Source organism: Saccopteryx leptura, chromosome 4 (assembly GCF_036850995.1).
Source record: "Saccopteryx leptura isolate mSacLep1 chromosome 4, mSacLep1_pri_phased_curated, whole genome shotgun sequence".
Classification (NCBI taxonomy): Eukaryota; Metazoa; Chordata; class Mammalia; order Chiroptera; family Emballonuridae; genus Saccopteryx; species Saccopteryx leptura.
In genome coordinates, this window is record NC_089506.1 from 215,569,232 (window position 1) to 215,590,961 (window position 21,730).

Sequence of the window (21,730 nt, forward strand, 5' to 3'; positions counted from 1 at the left end):
CCTGGACTAGGGCAGTGGGGACTCGAGGGGACGCTACTGCTGCCTTGCCGGGCAGCAGCTTGGGGCAGAATGGGGAACACTGCTGCCCATCACTTCTGATGCCACTCCCTACACGCTGCGCCAACTGCATCCATCCCCCCTACTCGCCTCCCTCCCACCCCAGGCCGCCTAGCCTATAGTCTCTGGTCAGATTTGTGTCCCCAGAGGGAACGGAAGGGGAATCTGGGGAGGGCAGTGCCTGGCCCAGAGGAAGGGAAGGCCGTGGGTAGTTGCTGTTCAGGCATAGGGCTGTTCCGGGGGAATTTCCCAGGCGACGGTGGCGGCGGCGGCGGCGGCGGGGGGGGGGGAGGGGAGGGCTCACTGGTAGCACCTCACACCCAACCGAGCCACCCCTCTACTCTGTCACTCTGTGGTTTATCTGGGTCTGCAAGGCCCCTCTGCTGTGCAAACACAGTCCCACCCCCTATACAGCCCACCCCTGTCCTTGGAAAATCCTGGCCCTGGGAGAGGGTACTCAGGGCCCGGGAGAGCAGTTAGGCATAGCATGGTGTCAGATGGGGAAGGGGAGCTGGACGGGTCATGTGATGGGGGAGGGGTGCAGGTCTCAGATGATCATGGCACCTGGTCTTAGGGCAAGTCCAGCTGGGAGGACCCTGGTTTCCAACTGCTCTTTCTCCTCTGATCAGCCCGGGGACTGGACTCCAGCCCTCCAGACTCCCACCCCCACCCCAGGGCCCCAATGAAGGCTTCCTGGGGAGGGAGGAACAGTGCCTTCCAGCCTGCTGGAAGCCACCCAGCAGTTTGTAGCACTAGTGCTGCTTCCGGGGGTGGGCACTGTGTCATAAACCCCTGCTTGTAAGGCAGGCTGGATGTGCCTCCCACCCCTTTCTTTCCTTCCTTCCCCTGCCCCTGCAGCCATTCAGCCTAACAAGGACTCCCGCTTCCGGCCTTCCTGTGTGCCCAGGCCCCTTCCCCTCTCCCTCACTTTGGGAGGGAAACTAAGGCCTCAGTTAGGCTTCAGTCCCCTGGTGAGGACAGGAGCAGGGTGGATACTGCTTTGTATTAATTTTTATTCTTGTTTAACAAATGGTCCTTGTAGAAATCAGGAGAGTCCACACACCCCAGATGTGTTTTATCCCTGTCTGGAGGATGAGGAGAGAGAGGCTCGGACAGCAGCCCTGGCCCCAGGAGGAGGGTGCAGCAGGGCCAGCAGGGCCAGCGCCAGCAACCCACTTCTCCAGATGTTCTGGCATGGGCTTGCACAACCTCTGCATGGGGGGGCGCACCCCCTTCTGCCCCCCACTTCCTGGCTTGTGGTCTGAGGCCCCACCACAGGCTGGAAGTGGTGGGTTAAGCATTCCCACTGTGGCCTGCAGGGCAGACTGGCTGGGAGAGAGAGAAGGTGGTGCTAGGCCGGAGGGGCCTGGAGCCTTCTCTGTCCCCAGCGTGCCTTGCGCTGTGCTGGGAAAGACACGTTGGAGGATGTCAGCGGAAGACGGAGGTGAGGACAGCCTCAATACTTTCAAAAGGATCAGCGCTGGGGTGAGCTGCTCTGTGCCCCACTGGGCCAGCTCATGGTCTGTGGAGGGACCACCAGTCACCAGAGACGTTGGAGAAAGGACAGCCGCTCTGTCAGCCACACAGGCCAGAGCTCCAGCCAGTGGTATGATTCAAATAATTTAATAACCAGTTCTCTGCCCTAATGACCGTTTTAAGTATAAAAAAAAGATATACAGAAAGGTAGTTTATTATTTCATGCATTTAATACTTAAATAAGAACAATAAAAGAGGTACACAAAACTAGGTTATAAGAAAGAGTTTTAAAATATGAATGAAAAAATATAAAATAATACCTGACGAAAAAAACAATAAAACTGTAATTTAAGATACGTCCGTATTGCTTCTTGACTGGCGCCTTCACTTGCAATTTTTTTCACCTTTGGATGGAATGAACATTCCTACAGGCGCTTAGAATACGATGTTATGCAGATGAACGTTAAAAAGGAGTAAGGAATGTACATTTGTGATTTCCACATTGGGTGGCTGCTCAGGCGCCCACCTTAGAGAACCCTGATTCCAATGCTATTTTAACAACTGGTTCGCTGAACTGAACAAAAAATTAGGTATTGGTTTTGCTGAACCGGTGCGAACCGGCTGAATCCCACCACTGGCTCCAACCCCAGCACTGACTCGGTGTTCTCTCTAAGGTAGGGCCACAGGGACGGCTGACCCCTTGAAGAGCGAGTTGAGGGGGCTTGTCAGAGTCTCCCTGGGTAGAGAGGGCAGCTGAAGGCGGTGTGTGTGGGCTGCATCCTCCCCTCCTGGGGCTGTGCTGCCAATGCAGCCGGGCCCTGGGCCCAGGTACTCACCAGACCCCTTCCCATTCCCTGAGACACCGGGGGGAGGGGCAGCTGTTTCAGAAATAGCCAGTGACTTCAGGCTCCTGGCTGGCCTGGCCCTTTTTGGCCACCTCCCCAAATAGCCAGGGGCTGGTCCTGGCCTCATCCAGGCCCCCTCAAGCCCAGGGACTGGCCTGCTGAGCTGAGGGTTCCGGAGTGGCTGGCAGGGCCTCCTCCTGCAGGTCAGGCCTCGGTGCCCCTTAGGTCCTAGAGTCAAGTGTCCACTCAAGGGTGTTATCTCGGACTCAACCACTCCCCAGTCCCTCACCCACATGCTGGGCAATTGCGGCTGATTTCCAGTTTTCCAGGGCTGGGCGAAGAGGGCACAGGGGCACGGGGGGGGGGTTTCCTTGCAGAGGGCTTCTCCACCAGGGCACAGGGCAGTGGGGCAGACGCGAGGCAGAGCACACACGTGTACAGACATGTGTCCGTGTGGATTAGGCCCAGGTGTTGGCCCTTCTCTGCTCACACCATCCTTCAGATACCAGGGTCCTTGGTTAGGAAGTGAGGGTGGGCAGAGACCCTGGGATTCCTGGGTGTACCTGCCAGGGTAAACTGGGGCATGCTTTGGAGCAACACCTGTGAGGAGCAAGGCTTTGCCTCAGAGGCTACTGTGGGTCCTGCTGGAGCTTGGAAACTGAGGGGCTCTTTGGAAGTAACCTGAATGGGAGAGGGTGGCCATTCCTCTGTCAGTAGACACATAGGCCACCTTCTCTGAGGAGGGAGCATCATTTTGGGCAAGGCAGCTCTTGTCCACTGAAGGTGACTCCTCAGGGGTTCTCAGCCGGGAGCCGGCTCTAGCGGGTGCTCCTGGCAGCTGTGGATGAGTGTCTGGGTCACTGAGCGGGTCTGGATGACACCCTGCAGCAGCCACTGCAGGAAGGGGCCTGCCAGTGCTGGATGCCCAGCCGTGGCATGCTTTGGAGGTGAGCCCAGGCCCGGACTCCAGAGGGGACACTGCTGCATGCCCTGCCAGCCCAGTCTGGGCAGCCAGGTGGGCAGGGCCTGCTTATTCCTGGCAGGGGTCAAGAATGCTGGGCATGAAGAGACTGTCCTGTCTGGCTGAGAGCCTGGCATGGGAGGTTGGCATGTGTGGGCTGCAGGAGCCTTAGGCATCAGCACTGGGGCCACCTCCCTCTTGCCTTATGTCCCCACTGCACCTGTAGTCACCCCCTCCACTAGTGAGGAGTCCCCTTTAGCTCCTCCAAAGTTTTCACTGTGTCCCTGTACCTAAGGACCCTGTTGATATACCCGTGTTCACTGAGGACCTGGATGCGCAGGCAGCCCCCTGCTCCACGGTGTGGACGAGGGTACAATCAGGAGATTCTGTCCCTTGCCCAGGCTCCGGGGCAACCTGTACGTTGGCTGCACTTCACATTGTCAACTTGATTTTCTGTGCAGCCATAGCCCAGGCTGTTGTCTGCAGACATCGGGCATAGCTTGCTGACCACGGCAGCAACACTGTTCAGAGAGGGAGAGTGCACCCAGTCGCAGACCAGCAAAGGGCCCGACTAGGCTTGAGGGGCTGGGTCTCCGGTGCCCAAGGTATTCTGGCACCTGGTGGAAGGGTCATTAGACGCAGAGAGGGGCGCTGAGAAACCCCCACCCGCGGTGTCAGCCTCAGCTTCGAGCTCAGACTCAGAGAGTGTAGTCCCCCTCCGAGAGAGTGGAGGGGCGGCTGGTGAGCTCTGGAAGAGGGAGAAACAGTGTCACCAGACACTGTACTGCTGCCCCTGCTCCAGGGTCTCCAGGGGCCGGGAGTTTCGGCACAGTGGCTGGGGAAGGGGTAACTAACTGCTCTGGTCCTCCTCTAGTGGGTGTGAGTGTACATGGGTGTGCAAACACACGAGTAGAACTGTATAATTGTGGTATGTGCCCCATGCAATGTGTGAGAACGGGCCTGAAAGTGTGTATAATTGTGTGTATGAATAGGTGTGTGTTTGTGAGTCTGTGAACAGGTGTGTGGGAATGATAGAGCATGAATGTGTACATGCAAGTGCATGAATACATGAGCATGTGTATGAGTGTGAACGTGTGCAGAGTAGTGTGAGCGCACCCGCGGCACTGGGGGAGTGGAGGGATGTACCTTGTCAGTGTGTGGGGGAGGTTCCTGGTTTGGTTCACAGGACATCCAGGGACACTCTCCGCCCCTTTCTCAAGTACCCTTCAAGGCAGATAGGGTCAGGAGCTGCTCTGGAGTCAGGGGGAGGCTGAGGAGCCCAGGTCTGTAGTTGCCCATCGGGCTCTGTCCGGCTGGGCCCTCACGACCCCTCAGCCACAGGTGTCCCCGCTGCCGCCGCCGGACACTGGGGAGAGCAGAGCTCAGCTGCCTTCCCGGAGGAGGTGACTCCGGCCGGGCGGGCCGCGCGCATTCCTGAGCCCTGAGTCAGCGCGGCCGCCCCCTCCGGCCGGGCCCGCCCCCGGCGCGCACGCCTCTGGCTCCCTGGCATTCCGGGCGGGCGGGCCGGACGGACGGGCGGGCGGGGACTCGGCGCGGAGCCCTCCCGGCCGGCGGTGGCAGCCCCTCCCCGAGCTCTCAGGACCCCCGAGGAGCCCGGGCGCTGGCGGTGCGGCGGTGAGTGAGCGTGCCGGGCGGGCGCAGGGAGCCGCGGGCCGGGCGGGCGCCGGGGCTGTGCGCTGCGCGCGGGGCCGGTCCTCAGCACGCCGCAGCCGGAGCCGGTCGGAGCGGCCAGAACCGGGTCGGGTTCGGGGTCCAGGTCGGGTCAGGGGCCGGGGTTTTGGTCAGTCCCCTCCTGAGGCCCCCGAACTTTCCTTCCCGGAGTTTCCCAAGCCGCCCGCGGAGGCGGCCCAGCCCCGGATTCCAAACCCGGCGCGCCGCAAAAATAGCCCGTGGCCGGATTAGCATGTCCCAGCGGGCTGACCAGGCCGGACAGCGCGGCTCCAGCCCCCGCCCGACAGCTGAGGGTCCTGGGAGCGGGAGGGCGCCGAGTCCGGGGCTGTCTCCAGGCTCCTCTGAGCTGTGTACCCTCCCCCTTCTGGTCTGTTCTCCTTCCTGGCCACCACCGATGGGTGGTGTCTCCAAGCTGAAACTCCTGCTCAGAGGGTGGAACTAGTTGGGATCATCCCGGTCCCAGCTGTGCTCCCTGGGGATGGGGATCGGATCACTTACCGCAGGAGCTGTGGCGCTAGAGCTGGAGACTGACCCCGGTCTCCTCGTCTGTAAACACTGAAACTACAGGGCTACTCCCGAAGATACCCCCCTACCCTATGCTCAGTGGTCAAGAGGAGCAGGCCCTGGCTGAGCCTGAGGCCACTAAAGGGTGAAGCAGGCCTTCTTTTGGCTAAGGAGGGACCCCAGCTTCTCGGGGCAGGGGCTGGGGGACCTGCTGTCTGCCCTGCTGGGGCATGTCTGTAGAGCTGAGCACGGAATAGGCAGGGGTTCCCCTGCCATGCCTGCCCAAGGCCCACATGGTCCGGAGCAGAGTTCCTTCTTCTGTGTGTACAGCTTCCCGCTGTGTGTGTGTGTGTGTCCCTGTCTGGATGGGCGGGGCCGCGTTGGAGGCCCTAGTTCTGTGCTAGGAAATGCACCCCCCCCCCCCCAACTTGGGACTTCCTGGCAGAGAAGATTCAAGGATGAAACTGGCTTTTCAGGTTTAGCCCTGCTAGATGCTGGGCTCTCCCCACCTCCACGGAACCAGCCTCAGCCCCCTGTTCCCCACCCAGAGATCGGGAGAAAGCAAGCGAACCAAGCCACCGACTGGGGCCCAAGGGGTTCTTGAGGCCCAGCTCCCTGCCACCAGGAGTCCTTCTGGGCAGTCTGAGTTTTTTTCTCTGAGAACCAGACAGGGGCTAACGGGGACACAGGAGTCAAGCCCCAGGCCCCTTCCCAACCCTTCCAAACAGCCTCCATGGGCCGCCCTGCCTCCGACTGCACACACACACTGCCCAAGGGCCCAACCTTCCCTCCTTCAGTGTCAGTGTGCTGGCCAGACAGCCCCCTGCCCTTGGGAGCCTGCATGCTAGGGGGCACGCTTGGTTCAGAGGGAACCACCCAGGTGTCCCCTGCCTTTCAGGGCCCTGTTAGGGTCTTCTCAGCTCTGACTCCCGCTCCAGGGGCCCCCTCCCCCGTCGCTTCTCTCCCTGGATGTGAGGGGCTCCCAGATGCCAGCTCTGGTTTCCCTAACCCTAGTGTCTGTGACAGGATCAACTTTCTGTCCAAGGATCGGATTCCTTGGCTTCTGCCTGTTTTCGGGGTTGGGTATGTTTGAGGGTGACTTCCTCCTCCCTGAACTGAGACGCTCTGGGTTGGGCAGGGTTGAGTGAGGGCCCAGAGGGGCCTGACAGCCCTCCATGCCCTGAGGAACCCGCTGGGCTGCCCTTTACCTTGTGAGCTGTGGCCAGGGTCAGCTAGGGAGGCACAGGGGTCCCTTCTGTTCCAGCTCCTGGGCTGACATGGCCCGAGGCTTTAAACCCCCTTGGAGAATCCCGCAGGCAGTGATTGGTCTCTATGAGCCTCCGTTTCCTTATCTGTAGGATGGACACAGGGGACCCTCCCAAGGCTTGTGATAATTCAGTAGGTCAGTCAAGGGTCTTCGGTGTGAGGCAGGTGTGTCAGGATTGTGATGACTGATGCCATTTCTGTTCTGACAGTGGCCTTCGGGGACTCGATTTCCCCTTGTGGGGCCTCTCCAGCACTATCCAGCAGCCAGTGTGTCCTCGGAGAGGGTTACGAAGCCCAGAGCGTGTCTGGGCACCAGACAGTATGTGTGTGGAGTCAGTCAGGTGCAATTCTGGGAGCTCTGACTGGTGACCAGGCATGTTGATGGGATCTGGGCCTTTTCCCTCTGCAGTTTGAGGGGCTGATTTCACCTGCCTCCTAAGGTCCAACTAGATCTCGGGTTGTCACACCAGCTGCTCTAGCTAAGTCCCTGCCCCTATCCCTTTGCTGACTGTGGCATGGGCTGGTACGTCCTTCCACCTTTCTGAGCCTCGGGGCTCCCCAGCCCCGGGGCACGTCTGCCTCTGTCAGACTTAGCAGGTTCCGGCTCGATTCTGGCCACTGGTCATGCCCTGGGCCATATGCGCCTGGGGAGCCTTCGGACAGTGCCTTCTCTGCAGGGCAGGCGCCCCTGTGCCTGCCCTGGGCACCACCCTCCCAGGCCAGGTCCTGTGCCCTCAGGGCCTCCTGTCGCAGGAAGACTTTTGTTCTGTTATTGGCTCTCTGCTTGCTCCAGTGGGGTGACAGCAGGTGGTGGGGGATGTGGCGAGGCAGGGATTTGATGTGTCCTCCTTCTGATGGTAGAGGGCACCGTGCAGCTCACTGGTCAGTCAGGTCGCAGGCCTGCCCGGCTTCCCTCTGAAACTCATCTCTTCCGCAGAAGAGTAGAGGGGTAACTGGGAGCGCTGAGAAGAGCTGAGGCCAGTATGCTTCCCACTCTGATGCCATTTACCGATGAGGAAAAGGAGCCCGGGCAGGTGGCTTGGTCTGCCACACAGTAGCATGTGGTGGGAAAGGACTGGGTTCCTGGCTGCCAGACAGCGGGGGGTCACCCTTCCCGAGAGAGGTCAGGGCTGGGCAGTAGATTAGGGGTCAAGCGGAAGACTGAGGGTCAGAAATCAGGACTCTAGGGGAGGTTGGAGGAGCTGGCTTCTCCTGGGACCGTGCTCAGGTGAGCTAGGGACACGTTGGGGCATGTGTCCTGGGGTGGGGCCCATTGCTCCAGCTGACCTCAGTGGTGGGCGGTGCCCTGGGCTGGGCAGGACAGGGAGCCCAGGCTTGGCAGGTCTGGTCCTGGGGCCGGGCCATCCACTTGGCCTCCAGCTACCCTGCCAGCGTCCTGCCGGAGGACGGGGAAGGCCTGTGCGCTGTGGTGGCTGCTGCTCACGCCTGGACACCCAGCTTCACACCAGCTGTGGCCACTGGCCAGGCCTGGGTCGGCCAGAGCCTCTCCCCGTCTCCTCCTGCCTCCAGGCCCATCTTCCTGAACAGGGCATCTCTGAAGGGTTCCATCCCGTGCCCCCGTGGCTCCTGCTCATGGCCCACGGTCTGGGCCCTCTTGTCCCGGGCCATCAGCCCTTCCTGGGGCTGCCTTCCCAGAGCCGGCAGGCATCACCAGCCTTTCTGCTTCTTGAGCGCGTACTGTGTGCTGGGGGCTGTGGTGGCCCCTGGCCTCCCTGCCCGGGCTCCTGCTTCTGTGCCCCTCCTGCACCCTTGCACAGTGCCAGCCCCAAGCGTCCCCAGTCCGCCCAGCGCAGGAACCAGGAACTAGGGGCAGTGGGACCCGCGCCCTGCTCCCCGCCCAGCCCCAATGCTGCAGCAGCCCCGCCCCTCTCACTGCTGCTAGGAGCAGACCCGTGGTCCTGTGACTCTGGGCGGCCCTCGTCCACCAGTCCCCTTCGGGTCCTGCCCCACGCTCATCCTGAGCTGTTTGAAGAGCCCAGAGCGCAGCGCCCTGGGGTGCAGTGTCGATTTGTGCCCCCCTGCTGCCTGGGTCCCCACCGCCGGCATCTGCTCGGTCAGCAGTTCTCACTTTACTTCCAGATGCCCCTCTGGGTGTCCCCTGATGGGCTGGGCCCTGGTGGGCAGCCCTGAGTGTGCCAGAGTGACTCAGATGCTGTTTGACCCCGGGCAGCCAGGCCGTCCTGGGGCTGTGGTTTCTCCCTACTCTGCGGGGGCCAGCGGAGCGGAGATGTGGTTGGGATTTCCACTGTGAGGGGCTGTCTGGGAACAAGAGCCCACTGTATGCCGGGGGCGGCCCGGACACTGAGCCACTGTCCGCTCTGGACGGGTGCAGCGCCCCTCCCTGGCCCGGACTCTTTGTCCAGCCTGGGCCCGCCCTCCCCCACACCCCAGGGTCCCCGTGTGGAGCACGCTTGTGAATCCCGTCCACTTGAGGCCCGAATGGGGAGCCGGGCAGAGGGGTGGGACAGGTTGGGCGTCCTGGGGCGGCGTGGGTTACGGAGCTCTCTCTTGCCTCTGCCTCACACCCAGGAGGGGCTTGGGGGGGAGGCGCGGACATCAGGAGGTCTAGGTGTTCAGGCAAGGAGCTGGTGCCTCCATCATGAGCGGAGTGGCTCTTGTATTCCTGGCCCGACTATGGGCCTGAGCCCGCAGGGACTGAGGGCTCTCCAGCGCCCTGTGCGTGTTCACCACCCTCTTCCCACTTCTTTGTTGGTGCCGTTCCTGTGCTGACCTGGTCATATGGTCAGCTCCTCCCCCCACACCCAACTGAAGGGTCATCTTCAGGAATCCTCCATCCCCCAGGTCATGGGGATCGGCCCTGCTAACCTGTGCTTCAAAGTGACCAGTGTTTACCATGCAGTGGCTCTAGAGCAGGCCTGTCCTGAGCCCTGTGGACCCGGCAGCGACAGGACAGCACACACGCGGGTGAGCTCCCGGCTGTGCTGGGAAGTCCCGGGCCTGGCGCAGGGCAGCCTGCCTGAGGCTGCAGGTCCAAGGCCACGTGGGAGGTTCGCAGTGTGCAGGGGCAGGGCCCTGAGACGGGAGGGAAGCGGTCGTCCGGCCTGGAGAGGCCCCGGGGCGGGGGGCAGTGGGAGCCACCGAAAGGCAGGGATGTGTGTGGTGGGGTGAGCCAGTCAGCCAGCTGGCGAGGACTCCTTATGCTGCTGAGTGGAGAGCCAGCTGGTGCCCCCTGGGAGTGCTGGGCACGCCCGGGGCGAAGCAGGAGAGGCCGCCTCCCAGCACGCAGGCTGCGGAGTCCCAGCGGCGGCCCCAGGTGCCCCTCTTGGCCCTTGTCCTCTCTGGACCTCACCGTGGCTCCACTAGAAGCACTGGCCCGTCTCCCCGGAGGGAACCCTGAGCCTCCATGAGGCTCATGGTGGTTGGGTGGCAGGGACAGACTGAAGGCGTCCTGGCTGCCCCATCTGGAACGCTAAGGGGGTCCCCATCCTGTCTAGTCCCTCGTGCACAGAGCCCCACCAGGTCCAGCACAATCTCGGGGGCCAGATCTCCTGGATTCCTGCCTGGCCGGTGTGGCTTGACCGTGGCTCGGACGGTACACAGGAGACGCCGTGGCAGCAACTCAGGCTCTGGAAGCCCCCATCTCGTCACCTTATGTCTTCCCAACATGCCTGATACCGGCAGAAGTGCCACCCCTAGCGCTCGAGACCCTAAGCTGGCCTTCCCAGTTCCTTCCTTCCCAGCAGCGGGATCCGTGGAGGGAGGGCTCGCGGATGCCGACCTCCGCCGTTGGTGGGGCTGGGCCGTGTCAGGGAAAGCGCAGGTCTGGGCTGGGTCTGTGGTATGAGTTGGGTGAGTGCTGGTCTCCTGGTTCAGATCCCAGAGGGACCCATTCTCAGATGCCTTTATGTCAGACACCGTTTCCCCCAGACCCTGCCTGCTTCCGTCCCCCTGTAGGGACCCCTCTATCTGACCCCACGTTGTGGGAATCAGCATGGCAAGGGTGCCCAGAAGGGATTCCTAGCGATATGCAAACAAATGCTGCCTTCAGCCCTTGCTCTGAAACCAGACTGGGTGAGTGCAGGAGTCAGGGGCTTGGCTCTGAGGGGACTACGTGAATGGAAAGGCCCCTGGGTCTTTCTTTTTTATTTCTTTGTTTTTTACAGGGACAGAGAGAGAGAGAGAGAGTCAGAGAGAGGGATAGATAGGGACAGACAGACAGGAACAGAGAGAGATGAGAAGCATCACTCATCAGTTCCTCGTTGCGACACCTTAGTTGTTCATTGATTGCTTTCTCATATGTGCCTTGACCGTGGGCCTTCAGCAGACCGAGTAACCCCTTGCTGGAGCCAGCGACCTTGGGTTCAAGCTGGTGAGCTTTTGCTCAAGCCAGATGAGCCCGCGTTCAAGCTGGCAACCTCGGGGTCTCGAACCTGGGTCCTCCGCATCCCAGTCTGACGCTCTATCCACTGCGCCACTGCCTGGTCAGGCGCCCCTGGGTCTTTCTGAGGACTCAGCTCAGAGAAGAGGTCAGACCAGGAGGAATGGGCTGAGAACTGAAGGACTCCTCACCAAGGCTGCTCCTGGTTGATGGTACTGCACGTGGGGGGCTGTGAGCGGCTCCCGGTGGCTGTCCCTAACGTGGATAAGGCCAGTAGGAGTGTGGGTGGTGAGTAGTGTCGCTATAGGGCTAACAGGATCTGTGAACAGTGTCCCGTTCCCTGGCCCTGGCCCTAGTCAGTATAGAGCCAGTAGGAACTGCAAGTAGTATTTTGGGCTCACCCATTTTGGTAGAAGGCCAACAGGGACTGCCAGCCATATCCTGGCTTGGCTCCTAGTCGACACAGGGTCGGAAGGAGCTGTGAGCAGTGCCCAGGGCTGTTTTTGGTTGTGTATAGTACCCGCGGCAGCTGTGAGAATTGTTCTAGCCTGTCCCTGGTCTGTGTAGGGGCAGGAGGAGCTGTGCGCAGCCCTCTGCCCTCCCTGGTCTCGGGAAGAGCGGAAGCAAACGCCGTCCTCCGACTTTCCCAGGTCAGTGTGGAGCCAGAGCTGCTCTGAGCGGAGCCCTGGGCCTTCCCCGGTCTGTGTAGGTCCAGGAGCAGCTGTGAGCAGCATGCTAGGCCTGTCCCACGTTGTGCTACCCTGAATAGGTGACTTTGGGCAAGTCAAGCCTCTGTTCTCTAGGCCTCGGTTTCCTTATTTCTAAGGCATCGGTGGGACTTTCTCGTATTTACTCCAAGCAGTTGGGAGGGAGGCTCAGAAGCGGAAGCTGTTGCTAGGGGTGTTGGTGGCTGGGTCAGTGGCCGTTTGGGGACTATGCCCTGAGGGTTGCCTGGCCACTCCCCTGGTCTCCACATCCCCGTTGTGTTCAGGGAGCCCTTCTGATCGTGGATATTCTGTTTACAGAGTCTTTGTGGTCCTTCTTTGGGAGAGGGGATCCAGAGCTGTCCTGAAAGTGACGTTTTTGAAAGAGAAATAGCCATGGTCACGTGACCTTTGCCTCCCAGTTACTTGGCCAGGCATTGGTGGCCCAGCTCGAACCTTGGCCTCTCTGGTCTGGGCCCTGGGCCTTTACCCTGTGCTTAAAGGATAGATTTGGGGTTGGGTCTCAGATGCTTGGGTTTGGTGGGGGACAAGCAGCCCTCCCAGGGTTGAGCTGCTCTGCCGCTGTTTCTGAGCACATGGCGCCCCCTGGTGGTCACGACAGCGCCTGCATCCAGGTAGTTTTCAGAAGGTCCTGTTTGCAGTAACAGCTCTCAGACCCTGGGAAGCCACGCGGCCACTCTGTGACGTGGAGGCTTTGCACACCCCAGTTGTGGAGGTAATGGGCCCTCTGTCTCTGGAGAAGATGGTGTGGTGCTTGAGAGGGTGAGGTCTGAGGTTTGCCCTGTGTACAGCCGGGTCGCTGCTCGGTCTGCCCGTGTCCTCAGCTCACTCGGACCTCTGCCCTGGCGGTTCCCTGGGCCAGAAAAGACCCCGCCCCCCAGCCTTGCTAACTGGATCACCTCCTTCAGGCCTTTGCTCAGATGTCACCTCACAGGGAGGCATCACTGCCACGGCAACTGTAATGTGCTGATTTTGTCCCTGTTGCATTTCTTTTTCTCCCCCCCCCCTTTTTTTAAAGTGAGAGGAAGGAGGGGAGATAGACAGACTCCCACATGTGCCTTCACTGGGATCCACTCAGCAACCCTGGTCTGGGGCCGATGGTTGACTCAGTCGAGCCACGGGCTGCGAGAGGGAAAGAGAGAGAGAAGGGGGAGAGGGAGGCAGAGAGAAGCAGATGCTCGCTTCTCACGTGTGCCCTGACTGCACATGTCAGTGCTGAGCGCAAGGACTTCAGCAGCAGGAGCCGTGACCAGCCCTACTGGGGTTATCGTTGCTTCTCCTTTCTCCCGGGTCTGGGCCCGAGGGACCCTCGGGTATCTGTCAGCTTCGTTACTGAACAGCATGCCACACCCCCAGGCCTGCACCCCGCACCCGGAACCATGAGCGAGGCCCGCAGGGACAGCACGAGCAGCCTGCAGCGCAAGAAGCCACCCTGGCTGAAGCTGGACATTCCGGTCGCGGTGCCCCCGGTGGCAGAGGAACCCAGCTTCCTGCAGGTAGGCGCTGGCCAGCAGGGGCTGTGGGCGCATCCTGTCCAGCCCCCTCACCGTGACCCCGTTGTCCAGCCCCTGAGACGCCAGGCTTTCCTGCGGAGTGTGAGTATGCCGGCTGAGACCGTCCACGTCCCTTCGCCTTATCATGAGTCCCGCCGGCCGGTGCTGCAGCGCCAGACGTCCATCACGCAGACCATCCGCAGGTACTGCACGCTGCCCCGGCCGCTCTGCGGGTCAGGGCTGGGGGCTGGTGGGACAGGCAGGCATGCAGGGGCCCCTCTAGGTACTGAGGCTGGGAGTGGGGCAGGGGCCCCTCCTGTCTTGGCTTTCTCCTCGATCTTGTTGCCCTTGTCACCCTGCCCTCCTCCTGCTCTGGGGACAGACTTCTCTCACCTACCACCCTTCTCTGCTCCCCCCAGCACTTGCTCTCTCCTTCTCTGTCTCCCTCACCCCAATGCTCTGGCCTCTGAACAGCCGACAGGTGCGCTTTGGGCGTGTCCACACTCTGCCCCTGCTGGGCTCCCCCGCTGCCCGCAGGGCCCTCCCACAGCGCCGGTCTCTCTCGCGGTCCCTGCTCAGGTACCGTGGGCAGGGTGTGAGTGCGTTAGCATTAGCTGGCACGTGCATGGCTCGGGGCCTCTCGGGAGCTGCCGGCACCGTCCATGTGCGCTGGGGCTCCTCACGGCGGGTGCTGGCGCTGGTTTGGCTTGCGTGTCCGAGGGCTGTGGGCAACCTGCCTGGGCTCGCAGTGCCCATTTCTCAAGTTCTGTGGTGTCCAGTCAAGCTGCTGCCCACCTGAGCGAAGGGCTGAGCCCTGAGCACTCTCTGGACTCAGTGTCTCCCCCCCCCCCCAGTGATGTGGTCTGGGGGCCAGGTAAAATACTCACCTGGACAAGGCGCGTTATTCTGCGGTTCTAGTGGGCATTCGGAGTTGGCTACTTGTTTAGAGGGTAGCGAGGGCTGGAACCCACTCATCCTTTTAACTGGGTCCTGCCCATCTAGACCCCAGACACTGGAGTGACCGGAGGCCTAGGGTGGAGCATGCGACCCAGGAGGCGGGCCTCTGAGGGCCCCGCTGGGGAGGGGAGAGACCGGCTTCCCGTGTTGAGTCCCTCCCATGGCAGGGGCACAGCTGACTGGTTTGGAGTGAGCAAGGACAGTGACAGCACTCAGAAGTGGCAGCGCAAGAGCATCCGTCACTGCAGCCAGCGCTATGGGAAGCTGAAGCCCCAGGTCATCCGGGAGCTGGACCTGCCCAGCCAGGACAACGTGTCGCTGACCAGCACCGAGACGCCCCCGCCGCTGTATGTCGGGCCGTGCCAGCTGGGCATGCAGAGGGTAAGGCTCTCACTCTGCGCCCCTGGGCTACGGCCGGGGACACAGCCAACCTGAGCAGAGGAGGCCCCTTGGAACTCACGGTCTAGGACGGTGGTCAGATGGTCCCATAAAGACCCCTATAAGATACTTTCTAGGTAGGAGGCACGGGGGGAGAGGACAGGGTCCTGGGATTCTATCATGGGCCGGCTCTGAATGGGAGAGCACTCCGGGGTGGATAGCAGTGTTAAGGCACTACAGGCAGGAAGAGGGACCCCTCTAGGTGCAGGGGCATGGAGGGCATACCCACAGCTGTCCGGGCTCCCCGCGGGGGTGTGGGAGGAGCAGCGGCTGTGTTCTCACCGTGGGGCTGGGTGGGGAAGGAGCCTCTGGGGTAATGACCCAGCCCCTCAACTCCTGCATCTCCTCCCCTCCGCCAGATCATAGACCCCCTGGCCCGGGGCCGGGCCTTCCGCATGGCGGATGACGCCGCCGACGGCCTGAGTACCCCGCACACGCCCGTCACTCCTGGTGCTGCCTCCCTGTGCTCCTTCTCCAGCTCCCGCTCGGGTTTCAACCGGCTTCCGCGGCGGCGCAAGCGCGAGTCTGTGGCCAAGATGAGCTTCCGGGCTGCCGCAGCGCTGGTGAAGGTGGGTGCCGGGGCTGGGATGGGAGTGGGGTGAGCTGGTTGCATGCCACACGCTCACCTTCTCGCTGGCAGGGTCGCTCCGTTAGGGATGGCACATTGCGCCGGGTGCAGCGCCGAAGCTTCACTCCTGCCAGCTTCCTGGAGGAGGACACAGCTGACTTCCCCGACGAGCTGGACACCTCCTTCTTTGCCCGGGTAAGAACACAGGGTGTCACCCGAGACCCCTCCGCCTGTGCACTCCACCCTGACCGCGCGTGTTTGCTTAGGAAGGTGTCCTTCACGAGGAGCTGTCCACATACCCAGATGAGGTGTTTGAGTCCCCATCGGAGGCGGCGCTCAAGGACTGGGAGAAAGCCCCGGACCAGGCGGACCTCACGGGAGGGGCGCTGGACCGCACGGAGCTAGAGCGCAGCCATCTGATGCTGTGAGTGGGCCTGGTGAGGGGGCGGGGACTGGGGGAGGGCAGAGGTCAGGAGCAGCTGGGCCCTAGGACAGGATGTCCTGGAGGGCTAAGGGCTGCTATGGCTGGGCCCCAGGGCTGGGCACCGTTCGAGTCTCAGCTGCCCACCTGTGGACAAGGAGCACAACCCAGAGTCCTCAGGCTGGACAGAACTCAGGGGAGGCTAGGGAACCGCTCATAGCTCGGGTCCCATCTCCCCGCCGTCTTCAGGGGGTGCTCAAGATTGCTCTTTACTGGGTAGGGGGTGCAGTGCCCTCACCACTGCGTGGGAGCAGGACAAAGGGGAGGTTGCCTTGGTCCTGCCAGGGCCATGCTGCAGCAGGACAGGGGTGGGAGTGACTGTGCCCTTCCCCCAGGCCCCTGGAACGTGGCTGGCGGAAGCAGAAGGAGGGGGGACCCTCGGCCACGCAGCCCAAGGTGCGGCTGCGTCAGGAGGTGGTGAGCGCGGCGGGGCAGCGGCGCGGCCAGCGCATCGCGATGCCGGTGCGGAAGTTCTTCGCCCGGGAGAAGCGGCCCTATGGGCTGGGCATGGTGGGCCGGCTCACCAACCGCACCTACCGCAAACGGATCGACAGCTACGTCAAACGCCAGATCGAGGACATGGACGACCACAGGTAGGCATGGGGGTGTGTGGCTTATGACAGGCGAGGCTCGGGGTCGGGGGTGGGGGCTCCGAGCTGGAGACCTGGAGACGCCAGCTCCGCTGACCTCTGCCCCGCAGGCCTTTCTTCACCTACTGGCTCACCTTCGTGCACTCGCTCGTTACCATTCTAGCGGTGTGCATCTATGGCATCGCCCCGGTGGGCTTCTCGCAGCACGAGACCGTGGACTCGGTGAGCCCTGGCCCCCATCTCGGACCTCAGCCAGTGAGGTCCGGGCTCTGGACTCCTTCCTGCCCACTTTGGGGGGAGAGGGCCCGAGTGGGCTCCTTCCGATCTTTCTCCCCAACTTCCCAGGTGCTGAGGAACCGTGGGGTCTATGAGAATGTCAAGTATGTGCAGCAAGAGAACTTCTGGATCGGGCCAAGCTCGGTGAGGGCGGGGCCTGGTAGGGCCGGTGGGCAAGGACCCTGGGCTGGAAGGGGACCGGGGTCTCAGCTGCATGTCCTGTTCCCCGCAGGAAGCGCTCATTCACCTGGGTGCCAAGTTCTCACCTTGCATGCGCCAGGACCCACAGGTGCACAGTTTCATCCGGGCCGCACGGGAGCGGGAGAAGCACTCAGCCTGCTGTGTGCGCAACGACCGCTCGGGCTGCGTGCAGACCTCGGAGGAGGAGTGTTCGGTGTGTGCCCCGCCTGCGGGCGTGCTTGTCTGCACCGCGTGTGTTAGGGGTTGTGACTTCAGATGGGCCTGGTTGAGTTACCCTTTATCCTAGGTCTTGGCACATTACAGCATTCCCTTTGTGTAAGGTCTCTCACATCACGTTCATTACTTAAAATAAAAAATTATTGATTTTTAGAGAGAGAGAGAGAGAGAGAGAGAGACAGAAAAACATCGATTTGTTGTTCTACTTATTCTTGCTGTCATGACGGGATTGAACCCGCAATGTCAACCTGTCGGCATGTTCCCTATTTTTAAGAAAGAGAGGGACAGACAGGGACAGGAAGAGAGAGATGAGAAGCATCAACTCATCGTTGTGGCACCTTTGTTGTTCACTGATTGCTTTCTCATTTGTGCCTTCTCCGGGTGGCTCCAACTGGGCCGGTGACCCCCTTGCACAAGCCAGTGACCTTGGGTTTCAAGCCAGTGACCATGGGGTCATGTCTATGATCCCACGCTCAAGCCAACCACTCTGTAGTCAAGCTGGTGAGCCCACGCTCAAGCCAGTGACCTCAGGGTTTCAAACCTGGGTCCTCAGCGTCCCAGGTCGATGCTCTGTCCACTGTGCCACCTCCTGGTCAGGCCCACATTCATTACTTTTCATTTCCCAACTTCTCCATCTCACCCATAGACAACCATCGTGCTGTCTTTGAGTGGGCTCTTTCTGGTGTCTTTTGTCCATGTCTTAAGTTGACATAACTGGTATAGCCTTATGTATTCCACTAAACAATTACAAAAAAAGATTCACCCAAGTTTTATTGTTTTTTTTTGTATTCTTCTGAAGTGAGAAGTGGGAAGGCAGAGAGACAGACTCCCATATGCACCCGGCCAGGATTCACCAGCCATGCCCACTAGGGGGCAATGCTCCGTCCATCTAGGGCAGGGGTCCGGAGCCTATGGCTTGTGAGCCAGATGTGGCTCTTTTGATGGCTGCATCTGGCTCACAGACAAATCTTTAATAAAAAAAATAATGTTAAAAATATAAAACATTCTCATGTATTACAATCCATTCATTTCCTACCGCTCATGTTCATGGTTGCGGGTGGCTGGAGCCAATTACAGCTGTCCTCCGAGACAACACCAAATTTTTATTGGATAATGCGTAATGTACATAGGTCATTGTATGGCTCTCACGGAATTACATTTTAAAATATGTGGCGTTCATGGCTCTCTCAGCCAAAAAGGTTCCCGACCTCTGATCTAGGGCATTGTTCCGTTGCAACCTGAGCCATTCTAGCGCCTGAGGCGGAAGTCACGGAGCCATCCTCATTGCTGGGGCCAACTTTGCTCCAATGGAGCCTTGGCTGTGGGAGGGGAAGAGAAAAGAGAGGAGGAAGGGTGGAGAAGCAGATGGGCGCTTCTCCTGTGTGCCCTGGCTGGGAATCAAACCCAGAACTTCCAAACGCCAGGCCGACACTCTACTGCTGAGCCAACAGGCCAGGGCCCATCCAAGTTTTCATTACATCATTTTATGATGAGGTGCCAAAGGTTATACCAGTCCTTGATTTTGGACACAGGTTGTTCTTAATTTTATGCTAATAGGAATTATGCTCTTGAGCTCATAACAAAATCTCCCCATATGCATGCACATTTCCAGAGTATAAATTTATAGATTTTTGTATAGATTTTGGGTTGTGGGCTCAGGAGGATTTCAGTGGTTTTGCTTTTGATTCCTGCCTTCTAGTGAATCTGCTGGGTGAGGGGTGGGTGGTGACCAGGGACTGACCCTGTCTTCCCACAGTCCACGCTGGCAGTATGGGTGAAGTGGCCTTCCCATCCCAGTGCCCCAGATCTTGCTGGCCACAAGAGGCAGTTTGGATCTGTCTGTCACCAGGACCCCAGGTCAGTCCTGCTGACTCCACCCTTCCCTCTTTGTCCACGTCTCCTTGGGCAGTGGGGATAGGGGAGAGGCTTTCTTTGTGGATTGGGCAGAAGGGTGTCAATGCCAAAGGCACAGAGCAGGGTCTGACCACCCACTGGGATCATGCAGGGTGTGTGATGAGCCTTCCTCTGAGGACCCCCATGAGTGGCCAGATGACATCACCAAGTGGCCGGTGAGCTGGGGTCGAGGGCTTATTGGGGTTGGGGAGTCATCCTAATCATCTGGGGGAAGGATCCACACCTCACCCATTTGGGATGCCAAGAGGTCCCCATTAGAGGACCACCCTGTTTTCAGATGCAATGTCCCTGGCCTTTGCCTACCCTGTCACTCCACCAACACCTGCCTTTCTGAGCAGGTAGAGCAGGAGAACTAGGGAGAGACTGGGGAGGTCAGGTAATATGTCAGTTTAACCGATGGGAAAACGGGCTTAGGGTGCAATGGCTTGAAGTCAAAGCTTGCTTTCTACTGTAGGGGTCTGTCCATCTTTGCCCCAACCCTCAAGCATGGTGTGGGGCCCAGGGTCAGAGGAGGCTCTGACCCACTCACCTCCATTTGTGACCCAGATCTGCACCAAAAACAGCGCTGGGAACCACACCAACCACCCACACATGGACTGTGCCATCACAGGCAGGCCCTGCTGCATTGGCACCAAGGGCAGGTAGGTATGCCTGGGCCCAGAGCACTGCCCTGGGGCCCCGCCCTTCTCCCAAGTCCTGAAATAATGCAAGGTACTAAGGGTGTGGGGTGAGGAAGGGTCTGGACTCGCCCAGGGCCAACAAAGACGGGGCCGAGCACCGGGGCTGGGCGGTGTCGTCAGGTGCCACTGACCCTGGGCCCCAGCAGCCCCCCTGTGCAAGTCTTCCCAAGCCTGGCTTGACCTTCCAGGTGTGAGATCACCTCCCGGGAGTACTGTGACTTCATGAGGGGCTACTTCCACGAGGAGGCCACACTCTGCTCTCAGGTAGGCCTCCAGGGTGAGTGTCCTTCCCGTCTCCCCCCAGCCGCGGCGCGTGCTGACAGGCCACTCTGCGCAGGTGCACTGCATGGATGACGTGTGCGGGCTCCTGCCCTTCCTCAACCCCGAGGTGCCCGACCAGTTCTACCGCCTGTGGCTGTCCCTCTTCTTGCACGCTGGGCAAGTGATACTATGTGGGCTGAGCACGGCTGGGTGGTCTCCGGGACCCCGGGAGTGGCTGGCCACAGGGTGGTGGCGGGGCCTTCCCTGCTGAGTGACCCCCCACCCGCCCCGACAGCATCCTGCACTGCCTGGTGTCCGTCTGCTTCCAGATGACCGTCCTGCGGGACCTGGAGAAACTGGCGGGCTGGCACCGCATCGCCATCATCTACCTGTTGAGCGGCGTCACCGGTAACCTAGCCAGCGCCATTTTCCTGCCGTACCGGGCGGAGGTAAGGTGGCTGCCGGGGCCCGTGAACAGCACCGAGCGTGGCGCCCAGCTCAGGAGCCTGTCCCCGGGGCTCCGGGTCCGCCGTGGGCCCGGGGTCCCGCTCAGCGCGCCCTCCGCCCCCAGGTGGGCCCGGCCGGCTCGCAGTTCGGCATCCTGGCGTGCCTCTTCGTGGAGCTCTTCCAGAGCTGGCAGATCCTCGCCCGGCCCTGGCGCGCCTTCTTCAAGCTGCTGGCGCTGGTGCTCTTCCTCTTCACCTTCGGGCTGCTGCCCTGGATCGACAACTTCGCCCACATCTCGGGCTTCGTCAGCGGCCTCTTCCTCTCCTTCGCCTTCCTGCCCTACATCAGCTTCGGCCGGTTCGACCTGTACCGGAAGCGCTGCCAGATCATCGTCTTCCAGGCGGTCTTCCTGGGCCTGCTGGCCGGCCTGGTGGTGCTCTTCTACTTCTACCCCGTCCGCTGCGAGTGGTGCGAGTTCCTCACCTGCATCCCCTTCACCGACAAGTTCTGTGAGAAGTACGAGCTGGACGCCCAGCTGCACTGAGCTGCTGGTGGAGCTGGGAACCCCGGCCTCCAGCGGGCTGGAGCCAGGCGGACTGCCCCCACCCCCCAGCCTCACAGGCCACTGGGCCGTCAGCGAGCCCTGTGGGTGTCCCGCCCGCTTCCTGGACACGGACCTCTGGTGCCTTGTTCACTGTTGTTGAACCTCTCGTACTTCCGGGCATTTATTACACTAGTTCCTGTGATTACCTTCTAACTAGTCTCTTGACGACCACCTCAGGTGGCCAATAAATGGACTGGGAGCGTTTTAGCTGCCACTAACTCGACCAGAGCTGCCTCCTTCTTTCTGACAGAAGGTGTCCAAAACACCTCCCATCGAACGAAGTCCCTAAGCCAGGTGGACCCACCTTGCTCCCCTTCCTTAGTGACTAGTAGCCACGTGGGACACAGACCCACACACGAACTACCCCACTTTCCGCACACAAGCAGCAGTTCCCCATCATCCAAGCCAAAAGCTTGTTTCAGACCCAGGCGACCTCCCACCCTAGGAGCCCAGGGGAAGGCACCTCCGGAGGCCGGGGATCCTATGGGCGGAAGCTGGGGACCCTGTGGCTGGAGGCCGGGGGCCCTGCTCATGGCTGTGCTCACAGGCCCTTGTTTCCCTACAAGCAGAAACAGAACGCCAGCTGCTGTTTTTATTTTCTCGTGTTGTAGAGATCACAGTAACAGGGTCACGTGGTACCTTAGATTTTAGTGCTCGCCTATACCATCTTCTGCCCCTCCCCCAGGACAGGGCTGTGTCAGGCCCCTGTGCCCTGGGA

The 21,730-nt window shown here is 60.6% G+C and overlaps 1 protein-coding gene across 4 annotated transcripts; it reads left to right on the forward strand.

The window, feature by feature from the left end:
- The first annotated feature begins 4,850 nt into the window (after positions 1 to 4,850).
- On the forward strand, positions 4,851 to 21,228 carry RHBDF1 (rhomboid 5 homolog 1). Of its 4 annotated transcripts, none has more exons than XM_066383091.1 (19): positions 4,851 to 4,974; positions 13,243 to 13,382; positions 13,452 to 13,582; positions 13,854 to 13,958; positions 14,504 to 14,717; positions 15,134 to 15,343; positions 15,415 to 15,537; positions 15,609 to 15,766; positions 16,159 to 16,416; positions 16,524 to 16,635; positions 16,759 to 16,833; positions 16,922 to 17,083; positions 18,863 to 18,963; positions 19,112 to 19,175; positions 19,567 to 19,661; positions 19,889 to 19,964; positions 20,038 to 20,138; positions 20,257 to 20,410; positions 20,533 to 21,228. In XM_066383091.1, exons 2-19 carry the CDS (start codon positions 13,266 to 13,268, stop codon positions 20,950 to 20,952), a joined length of 2,676 nt encoding a protein of 891 aa, XP_066239188.1. In that variant the 5' UTR covers positions 4,851 to 4,974; positions 13,243 to 13,265; the 3' UTR covers positions 20,953 to 21,228. The 4 variants fall into 4 exon arrangements, with proteins under 4 accessions (XP_066239188.1, XP_066239191.1, XP_066239189.1 ...); XM_066383094.1 differs by having other exon boundaries at positions 20,038 to 20,088; positions 20,533 to 20,670; XM_066383092.1 differs by lacking the exon at positions 13,854 to 13,958.
- Positions 21,229 to 21,730: the final 502 nt, after the last annotated feature.

Excerpts from the sequence above, each read along its gene's own strand:
- RHBDF1 (XM_066383091.1), top strand. The coding sequence starts at position 13,266 with ATGAGCGAGGCCCGCAGGGACAGCACGAGCAGCCTGCAGCGCAAGAAG. Across the intron at positions 13,583-13,853 it reads ATCACGCAGACCATCCGCAG|CCGACAGGTGCGCTTTGGGC; the intron begins GTACTGCACGCT and ends GCCTCTGAACAG. Across the intron at positions 15,767-16,158 it reads GAGCGCAGCCATCTGATGCT|GCCCCTGGAACGTGGCTGGC; the intron begins GTGAGTGGGCCT and ends CCCTTCCCCCAG.